The sequence below is a fragment of the Aptenodytes forsteri genome, unplaced genomic scaffold, assembly GCF_000699145.1.
Source record: "Aptenodytes forsteri isolate BGI_AS27 unplaced genomic scaffold, ASM69914v1 Scaffold53, whole genome shotgun sequence".
Classification (NCBI taxonomy): Eukaryota; Metazoa; Chordata; class Aves; order Sphenisciformes; family Spheniscidae; genus Aptenodytes; species Aptenodytes forsteri.
Window position 1 is genome coordinate 11,770,468 of NW_008795909.1, and position 10,502 is coordinate 11,780,969.

General features: G+C 47.2%; 2 protein-coding genes across 2 annotated transcripts in view; both read right to left on the reverse strand.

Moving 5' to 3' along the window:
• Nucleotides 1-1,497: 1,497 nt before the first annotated feature.
• On the reverse strand, nt 1,498-10,219 carry LOC103903368 (cytochrome b-c1 complex subunit 1, mitochondrial). Its single transcript, XM_019473468.1, has 12 exons — nt 10,060-10,219; nt 9,481-9,567; nt 8,344-8,473; nt 7,342-7,540; nt 6,652-6,731; nt 6,388-6,503; nt 5,835-5,978; nt 4,935-5,095; nt 3,820-3,905; nt 3,231-3,319; nt 2,603-2,678; nt 1,498-1,731 (listed from the first exon to the last, which is right to left on the reverse strand). Exons 3-12 carry the CDS (start codon nt 8,423-8,425, stop codon nt 1,667-1,669), a joined length of 1,098 nt encoding a protein of 365 aa, XP_019329013.1. The 5' UTR covers nt 8,426-8,473; nt 9,481-9,567; nt 10,060-10,219; the 3' UTR covers nt 1,498-1,666.
• Nucleotides 8,941-10,502, reverse strand: part of CELSR3 (cadherin EGF LAG seven-pass G-type receptor 3) — a gene marked incomplete at its 5' end in the record, with an annotated part of 49,680 nt that continues 48,118 nt past the window's right edge. Inside the window, 3 exons of the mRNA XM_019473433.1 lie at nt 8,941-8,982; nt 9,481-9,567; nt 10,060-10,200. Coding sequence (XP_019328978.1) covers nt 8,941-8,982; nt 9,481-9,567; nt 10,060-10,200 — 270 coding nt within the window. The remainder of the gene's footprint in view (nt 8,983-9,480; nt 9,568-10,059; nt 10,201-10,502) is intronic.

Sequence of the window (10,502 nt, forward strand, 5' to 3'; positions counted from 1 at the left end):
GAAATATATAGCAATGGAAGACAAAAGAGGATTACAGCCTGATTGCAGTCACAAAACCAAGACGGAATCATTTATTGGTTCCACAAGGCTTGAGGCGTAAGTAAGCTTGTTTAGTTTTTCAGCCCTCAGTGCACTTGTAACGAGCCAGAGCTTGCGACGCTAGTTAAACCCAAATTGCATCAAGAACATTTAACAGTTTCCAACTTGCCTAGTATACGCAATGAGTTCAGACACACTGACTCTCTCATCAAGAAGCCAGATTCAGCACAAATGATTTAGTACACTGGATTAGTCTCAAGTGTAATGACTAACTCCTAGAAACTTTTACACTATTTTTAAATCCCACTTGTCAGGGCAGCACCTGGAAATTAAATGAGAATCCCAGGGAGATTTATCCCAAAGACAAAAATTAAACAGGAGTACCTCGCAGCTTCCAAGGGTAGCTGTGACAGGCTAGTGCCACCTGGTGGGAAGCTTTTCTCCATCCCCCTTGCTCAGTTTCATCCTATCTGTTCCATGTTCCAGCTTCCCAGAGGCGAGACAAGGGACCAACAACCAGATTAACACCAGAAAAAGCAGAAAGGCCTGGGTAGCTCTTTCAACTATTCAGACCTAGAGATTATGTTCCAGGTATAGGCTAGGTCACCCTACACTTCAGTCAGCAGCTTCTCAGCTACTGCATAGATGGAGGCTCATCTGCAAGAGGAATGTGTAGACCAACACCAACATACTCCACAACAATCTCTGCTCATTATTGAGCTGGTTGAGATAACCATGAAGCTTAAGATGAGAGGTAACACATCCCCATATAGGCTCTGGCAAGATGTTTGTCTAGCAACAGCTCCAGCTCCTCATACCATCCCGACTCTGCTAGAGACAACCACTTCAATTGTACTGAGGCGGCATCAGGCAAGGCCGGGCTGATCACCTTCACCAGTTTCAATAGATGGTGGGAACTCAGCCAACCAGTTTTGTCTATAACTGATTAGGGAGAGAGGGGTTGCACAAACTACCCGTACCACAGAGGCAGTCACTCCAACAAGAGGGTCACAAACAGCCAGGCCAGAAACACACCACCACACCCCAGGGACAGGAAGACGACCAACTTTCCACAGATACGTTTTGATCTCCCCGACGAGCAGGAGAGCACAGAGGTCCCCTCAGGCGAGGGCCCTTTTTTCTTAGGTCTGCACAAGCAGCAATGCTACAGCCCAAGTTTGACCACGCTGCCGCCTGCACAGAAGGGCACAGGGGAAATGGCTAGAGATACCCTGGCAGCCTCATACCAGTGGAAAGACTTCCTTCAACCAGCCTAAAGACAAGACCTCTGAACCAGGACACTGCCAGCTCAGGACAGAGGAGGCTGGGCTGCAGACAGACACACAGACAAGATTCTAGCACGAGCCCTGACAAATCAAGACTGATTGGTCCAGTATCTCACGAATTTGGCAAGATTAACTATGTCTACATACATGACCCAGCAAGACACAGGCAACTCTCAGCAGAACCAACTCCATATAGGATATATTTATTTTTATACATTTAACATCGAGAAGGCAGCCATTTTGATGGGACTCATCTTGCCCCTGGTGCACAAGACATTCAGAGCCAGAGGGAACCTGTCACAGTCCACAGCTTCACTATTTCCAACCTGCAGGGACACGTCCTAGAAACGGATCCAGTACATGGCACTGCGGATACGGTTGTAATCCAAGAGCTGTTCAATGGGACCTGAGTGAACAGAACAAGAGTTAGTCACTGCAGATGTAGTTAAAATCCCCGTGCAGTTTCCCATGGCCTTAAAGCAGATGGTGGCAGACTGTGCTCACAATCCAGAGCAGCTACACACAAAACCAGGCAACTACAGCTCAAACCTGCATCAGGAAAACCAGCAGATACCATCTCCTGACAGAGAAACCATTACTTGTATCCTCAGAGTAAGTTGTTTTCTTGCACTGCTCCACAATGCACAGTACAGCTCCACACAGAAGTATGAAATACAGGGAGCCACCAAGTCATGGACATTTTGGCTAGTTCATTCCAACTTCCTGTTCAAAAACCATCTCCCTTTTCCAGGCTGCTCCACTTTGAAGGCCAGAGGAAACAGCTGCATGGAGGAGGGGAATCCACAACACACAGGAAGGAGGCAGCAGAGCGGAGCTGAGCTGCTCAGGCAGGTTTTCCGAGAGGATTTGTCCTTGGCCAGACAGACATGCCAGAGCAGCACAAGACAATCAGGTCCCTTCACTTCCCTTACATAAACCACCATGACCCCAGGGTAAGGACACCTGGCAGACGCCGCTGGGCCCGCACCCAGCTATGGGACTCCCAATCTTAGTCATGGCTCCACAGCAAGTAGAGAGATGGGAGGACAGCCAGCAGCTCGCTGCCACTGCATCTCCATCACCTGCAGGTTTGATCTCCTGGCAAATGGGCCTTGGCACATCTAACGTGCAGAGGTAGGAGGATATCAGCAAAGAACCAGAGTGGTTAGGAGGCCAGAAGAGACACGTGAAAGGTGCCTGCAGCTCACTTCCACTCAGCTCTTGACCCCTTTCCTGTGTTTTGAGCTACCATGTACTAATTGCTGCATACTACTTACCAACTGCTGCAATTGCTGGGCATTTGTCATAAATGTATTTACTGCAGACCTCTCTCACCATTCTTGCATCAACGGCCTAATAAATATCAAACAAGCAATTAATGACCCTTCTAGCAGACCTGCATTTCTCAAAGTTGGAAGTTACTGTTGCCATTACATATCAAGACCATTAAAAAGATATGGTCAGACCCTTGGGGGCCATCTGCACCAACTGTACAGCTCTTGTCTGCAAGGATGGCTAATGTTCTACACAGTGCATTTTTCTGAGGGTACAGAAGACATGGCAGTCCAAACTCTGAAGCCTTCCAAGGGATACAGTGGCTACAGAATTACACAAACTAGATGCTGGCCACCTCTAGGGAAACTGTTAAAGGAATTTCAAGTTATGCTGCTTAACACAGGCGTATGCCCTCTTTCTGGGATGGACTGAATCCAGCCACAGGGACACAGGATACACTGAGTCTATGCCAGAGATTCTGACATATTTGTGTCAGTGAGCTGACTGCCTGGACTCCAGGCAGCTTGACTAAGGGATAAGCAAGTCTCATGCTACTGCAGCAAACTAAGGCCCGAAAATGCTGACACCAATCATGCTCAGGTACCCCAACCAAAACAAACAGATACCTACAGCGATCCTGGCATCCCATTCCTCCAGAGGGATACGGCGTCCGTAGTTTAAGAGATGGCTTCCAATATTCTCACACACTGGTGTAGTACCTAGATATTGAAGATATCACATGGTCAGCACAGCAGAAAGCCTTCCAGAATTGCACAGCCCAATCATCAAAGCAGATAGAAGCAACTCCAGCCGTTAAACCAGCTTCTAATGAAGTACCAGTCACAGTTACCATTCTAAAAGCAGCTCCGGCAGGAGTTAAGCAATACAAAGATTGCTTCACCGGTCTCCAAAGTGTTACAGCCAAACCAGAGCAGTTTGAGGGTCTCAATTATAACTTCACCAGGCAGCATGTTATTCACTCTCAGCAACAGAACGACTAGAAGTTTACAGAGTCAGAGCTAGGCTGGAGCGCAGCAGGCTGGAGTCAGCTGCTTTGACAACATGGCAGAAGGAACGCAGAGCAGGGGAAAGGAAGTTTTGCCCAGTGCCTGCCAGCATCTGTACTGCAATGTCCAGCAGAGCTCTTGTTCCCCAGGAGAGACATAAGCGGTAACCCTCTGAAAGCTGCGCAGTGGTCAATCCATAAACCAGAACATACCATCCAGTTGAGCCACCATAGCATTTCGGAGATAGTTCTTGGCTCTCTTCACCTCTGACTCTGTGGTACTAGTGCACAGACGCATCCTGGAGAGGAGATGGAAAGACCACTAAAACTCTTAAAAATGTTTGTCTGCTCAGACAGAAAGCATTTCCTCCCTTTCCCAAGCCTCTGCAGAAATAAGCTATTATCAACATCACTTGTCTTGCAGGCTTGAGATTCATTCTTGATCACTGCAGAGCAGCTAAGAACTGGGGAGCACTGAACAGCAGGAGGCGAGAGAAAGAGCTCAAGCTTACAGGCAGGGGATATCAGCCAGCAGGTAACATGCCGAGTTACACTCACAAAGGTCTAAGCAGCCCTAATGCCGGCTCTAGCTTGCCCATCAGGCACAGCGGCAAGCAGTCTGCGGTACGCTATCACAAGAGAAGGAAGGCATGTCAGCTATTCCCACGCATGGCAAGCTGCTATGGAAACTGATGCTGAAAGAACAAGACAGTTCTACAGAGTCTGTTTGGACTCCAGCTGCTAAATCCCTTCCTCCCCTGCCAACTGCAGTGTCTCTAGAGCAAGGGCTAACTCCATCTGCTCCATACACAGCACGGCTCAGCTCTGAATCTCAGATGTAGCCTCGAACCATTACTGCAATATACATGTATACAATAAGACGGACAGACAGAAGGCCTCCAAACAGTGTCATGACTCCAGCAGCAGGGCATTTATCAGCCACAACACAACAGGCAGGAACTCTGCCTGCTTTGCTCAAGTTTAACAAGACAACAGAGATGTGTCTCTTGGGCACCTGGGAAAGCCTTGTCTCTAAGGAATGATATCACTTATATATAAAAAAAAAACCAACAACAAAGCCTCAGTGCTAATACTTGGACGCACAAACAAAAGACCTGAAGAGCCCTAAGGGATTAAAATAGATCCTCAAAAGCCACATCCCAAGACATTTACAGAAACCACTTACAGGATCTCTTAACCAGAATGTGAGTTACTGAGAATTCACACAGAGACACAGCGCTCTGAAGACCTAACACACTGCCCACCAGCTCAGTCTCCCACAAGAGGGTCAGATCTTAAACAGGAACTTTTGCCGAAGTTGTACTTACCACTCCCCCTGAGCACAATACAGCATATCATCTATGGACAGAGGATCGGAAACAAAATGGAAACCGAAGAGGCCAGTATCAGAGTAAGAGGTGTTGAATGTCTGGAAACTGTGGCAGAGATTATGCTCCACAGCAAGCGTAGCCAGCCTGCTGGACTGATTCTGTAAATAAGGAGATACCATCAGCCATTTCAGTCTTACAGCTTCCTCACAGCTCAAATTCTTTCCAACTGAGCTATTTTCACAAAGACCACAGACAAGACAGAGCGGAACACTTTGCTGAAGGAGAGCTTAATTTAGGCCCTTCATGTGGTCAACAGATGAGATTCACTGGTGGAAACGCCACAGACAATAGCCTAAGAGTCCATCCAGCAAAACCATTTCCTTTCCCAACCGCAGATTAGAAGCTGGTATGCATACCACTGTAGGAGTGGGAGAAAATGGGAAGTGCAAGGTCTCCCAGTAGCAGAGGTTAGCACAGTTAGGCAGGCCAGACAGGTTTCAGATGAGAATGGATGTAACATTGGGGTTTTAAACAAGTTCCATCTGCTTTGCAGTTGTAAGACAAGCTTGCATCATGAGACTATAGACTGCTCTGTCCTCCTTCCATCACTGCCCCCACTGAGTGGTTAGTTTGTGAGGGTAGGAATAAGCTGCTGAGAATTCATCAGCTAAACCTCTTCCAAACTTAGCAGAGAAGGCTCAGTTCATCCCCTAGCATCACCTCTTAAGAACTGTCCTGAATTAGCCTCGATTACACTTCTATCCTACTTTCCAGACTCCTGACCACTTCACAGTTGGAAGCTAACCACAACAGCCTCCCATAAAGCACATTCACCCAGGGTCTCCGTAGTATTTCATATTAAAAGGCTCCAGGATCTCCCGCTCACAAGCCTCTTACCTTGCCACCTCCAAACGTGCGGTCATAGCGTCCAATGATAGCATTAGCCACATTGAGGACAACATTATCTGGATCAGCCCATCCTGGCCCCTCCACAGCAAGAGCAATATGGGCAACGGGCAGAGCATCATCTCTGGCACGGATCTAGAAAATCATCAAGGAGCAGGGAAGACATGCATGAGCACTGTGGCTTTGTCTGCAGCCCGCTGCAATGCCAGGTTGACAAACTGGAGGACTTGATGTTATCCCAGTGAAATGAAATAGTCTCAGGCACTACTGAGCAGAAACCAGCTGCTCCGACATGAGTTTTCCAGCAGATGATGTGAACAACAGCCTCACTTTCCTAATAGATTTGGGTCCTATCTAAAACCCAACACATTGTGGCAATAAGCCCCAAGAACAGAACACGGAGGCACTACTAAGATGCTGCATCACAATTTCTCTGAGATATACAAACAGTTTTTTTCTCTCAGAAGCAGCTATAACTGGTTTCACATTCATTCAACAGTTTGGCAACAGCTGCTTGTTTTGTTTGGTACCAGAACAACTTTACCTCACTCCCTGTGAAGCGACAGCGTGGGAGGACAGGCACAGCATCATCTTTGTATGTAAAAGGCACTCCACTGAAGTGTTGCCTAGCTACATCTACCAGCTCTTTGTGGGAAATACCTGGCAATGGGAAAGAGAGAGATTTGCAGTCTCAAACAACTTCATTTAACAAAATCATATGATTTTACATTAGAGATGTGTGACAGGGGTTTGATCACCAGCTTGAAAACAGCCAGGCTTCCCAGAGTCACAAGGATCTAGAACTTACCTCCAGCAGCTGCCAGGACCATACGAGGTGCCTTGAAGTGAGTATCAACATACGAAGCTAGGTCTGCTCGAGTCAAATGCCTAGAAAGAACACAGAGAGACCCAGTATATCAGCATCTCTGAGTTGGAGGGATGAGAGGCTTAGGAGAAGCAAGTTCACAGTGCAGAGACAGCAGTGATGTTGTCGATTCTCTTAGTTGTACGGTAACAATACTTTTTAGAAGCAAGACTGCACTGTCTGTGCTTTCGCTGTGCTCTAATTCCGGAACACAGAAAACACAAAACGGTGGCCAAGATGGAGAGTTAAGGATAGACTTCAATACAGACTAGAGAGTACTGAGCTACCGGTGCCCTAACAGGTGTGTATGCTCAAGGCTGCTGCTTTAATGAGCACCCCTAGCTCTTAATTTCTCTAACAGTGTCAAATTGACAAGTACGGGAGAAGGTTTAACCTGGCCTTACCAACCTTACATCTTGCGTGAGGAGGATTCTAGAGAAGAACATGTGCAGCATTATGCTTTCACTAGCACCAACGGGGAAAACACAGTCAAGACACAATGAGAAGCCCACGGGCACAGATCACGTCTGTATAGACTGTTTCCTCGTGCAGTCACCACTACTGAGAAGCAGCAGTCGTGTACCCCAAGGACTGAACCTACGGGCTGTGTACCACATCCAGCCTGTTGCTCACTTGATGTTCTCTGTGGTCCCCTCAACAGTGCGGGCCAGTGCAGTCCCCTGGAAAGCAGTGGCATGAAGGTAATCAAAGGTAACATCTGTCAGGTCGTTGTCGATTTCTTTCAACTCCTGAAGGATGACACCACGTTCCTTCTCAATTTGAGACTCCTCCAGTGCGCAGTTCTGCACAATGTCAGCCAGAAGCTCTACAACTGCAACACATTTCCTACGTTAGCAATCCCGCTGCTGACTGCTACCCAGTGCTGCTGAAAGGAGAAAAGACACACAGGCAGCTGCGGCACCGCAAGAGGAGTGAGCAACAAACCACACTGGGGAGGGGATGCAACATAATGGAGATGAGTACTACACATTCCCACAGCATCAGAGAGGGACAAACAACACTGTTTTAGCATGAAGTCTCCAAATCAGCTTGCCAAGCATCACTGCCAGCGGAAAGCAGGCAACAACTGCAGAAGGTGAAGCATGTCAGAAGCAGGGTACTGTTGCAGAAACACGCTGAATCCTTACAGAGAGCTTGTGACATCTACAGCGTAGCCCACATCTACAGCAGGGCCCATAGCTCTGACTCAAATCATCGCCTCTGGACAAAACAGAGCCAAAGAGCCTGCACATGGTAGTACAGAGCACAAGCAACACCCGCAAGAGCTACACTGAGCACTGCTGACACAATAGCTGTTGCTGACCTCAGTTTCTCAGCTCCATAAGACAAACACAAACTACTGAAACCCCCCTCTCCCCCCTGGCAATATAGTGCAGCCTGACATAACACGAGTTTTGCAAAACCAGTTTTAGGAACACATGAACTTGCATCCTTGAAGCACCATGTCATGGCAGTGCTCTCTTCAACTACCAACTAGAACCTCCAATTTACTGCTCAGATATAACTTCATTCCCATGTCTGTTGTTAGAAAGGATGCTGGTGGGAGAAACACAAGCACATGCACTTGCTTCATCCTTAACCTCTGAATCAGACTTTGCCTGCTGGCCATCCTACCTTTGGGCATGTCCTTGGACAAGGCTTTTATGTAATAGGCAGTCTGCTCCCGTGAGGTGTACCCATTCAGGTGAGCACCCATACTCTCCACCTCCTTCTCAAAGGCAGCGCAAGGACGCTTCTTTGTGCCCTAAAGAAAAAAGATAAACACAATTATGAAATGAACAGATTTCCCTCTCGGGCAGAACTAAAGCAAGGAAAAGAGCAATAAGGACCTAAAACAATAAAACCTGTCACGTAATTCATAAAAGCCAAGAGCAAGTGCAGAAAACAAGAGATTTAAAACTTGGCTTATTTACTCTAGCTAAAGGACGGTCGAAGCATATTTGGAAAGACCAGTAAAAACCCAGCAGGGAAGGAGAAGACCTACACTAAGAGACAACAGCGGCTGAAGATCACATCAGTGGAAGTGAACCAAGAACAAGCCTAAACCAAAAGTAAGCAGGTTTCTAGCTAGCCAAGCAGCAATATTCAGAAGAAGCCAGAATAGGAGCAGAAAACTACTTTCTAATACAGAGCTCATCTCTTAAGGAACAAGCCAGATGCTGCAGTTGCCTATGATGGCACAGGCTGGACTCGAGTCAGCAAGCTCCAGGCTTAGATGCCTTCTGCCTTAGGGCTGTTCAGCAGACACTTACACTATTAGAAAAGTAAGAGCTGTAGCCTCTAAATTTTGCTGGTCCGCTAAGAAAACTAAAGAAAAATAAATGGCTACAGGAAACGCTGCTTTGAGCTCTGCCTGCTAACCCGAAGAAACATGCTTCATAACATAGTCCTATATGTGCACTACACAGTGGCTGCAATGGTCAGGGATTGGAACCACAGCATCAGACTCAGTCTCACTTGTAACTTAAAACTTTTTTTCCTTTAAGAAGGAAAATACCAACTAGTAAATAAGAGTTGCCTTAATTCACGCATGCTTGCAAGTTGCCACATATTCAAACAAAGAGCACCATAAAGGCTAGGTGCCTTTTGAAGTTTATTTTTATACTATGTGCAAAGTCTCTGGGACTCAGATGACCCAGTTTGCACTCTCTTTTATCAGCTACAGCCTCTGAAGCGAAAGCACAATATATAAGCAAATATTTAGAACAGCTCTCCACGCAGTCCTGTGCCAGACCTAGCATACCTCCTTACCTTAAAGGCCAGATGTTCCAGGAAGTAACCAGCCCCGTTGTTCTTCTCGTCTTCATGGCGGCTCCCTACCCCAATCCACACACCCACCTAACAGCAAAAGCATCAAGTACACATATTAGAAAAGAAAACAAACAGCATGCTCAAGCCTCATGCCACAAATATAACAGCAGGGACAAGAAGTCTCCTCCACAGACATTGCACTAGTAGCACCAAAATAAGAACAAGCACCAGCAACTGTTTCCCGTACACATTTTGACTTTTTGTCTAGCAGCTCTGCAAAAGCCTTTGCTAGTTTTGCCAGAGATATAACTACTACTGGCCACTTAATGCTTACACAAAAACTGTAAGGCTGAGAAAACTCGTAGAGCGCAAAAGCTCGACTACAGACTTATACAAAGCCAGGCTAGGCCTTCTACTGCTACATTAATCCCACCAATTAACAAAAAGAAGTAGCAGGGTCTCTGTCAAAAGATTCGGTTCAAATAGGGGTTTGTCACTTTTGGAAGACCAGCTGCAGACTGGTCTTCCAAAGGCAAGGCTGACTGTTTCAAGTATGCCCTCAATCTATCTTAACCTTACCGTACATGTTGGCTGATTGGACTCCTCTGAAGCTACACGGAGACCATTGTCCAGAGTGGTGACTTGGGTCTCAGGGATATTATGGAGTGTCTGGGCATAGGTGGCGGCACCTCGGTTCCTTGTCAAAGTCAATAAAGCTGCCTAAAAGAAAAACGGCTATCATGCTAAGCAGCAGCTCCCCTCTGCAGGGCAGACCTCCAGAACGCAGGCTGCTGAGCACACAGCTGACCAAAGCTAGGCCAGACAAGCTCTTTCACGTTCATATTGAGGAGTTCCTGCTACACACCGTTCATTAACCGGAGGGCTGGAAACCCTCCGCAGAGCCAGGGGTTTCAAGCAGGTCGAAAACCTCAGCGAAGAGTCCCATAAACCGGTCAAAACCCGATACTGGGGCTGAGGCGGGGAGCGGACAGCAGGCCCCCGGCAAGCCCCGCAAAGGGTGA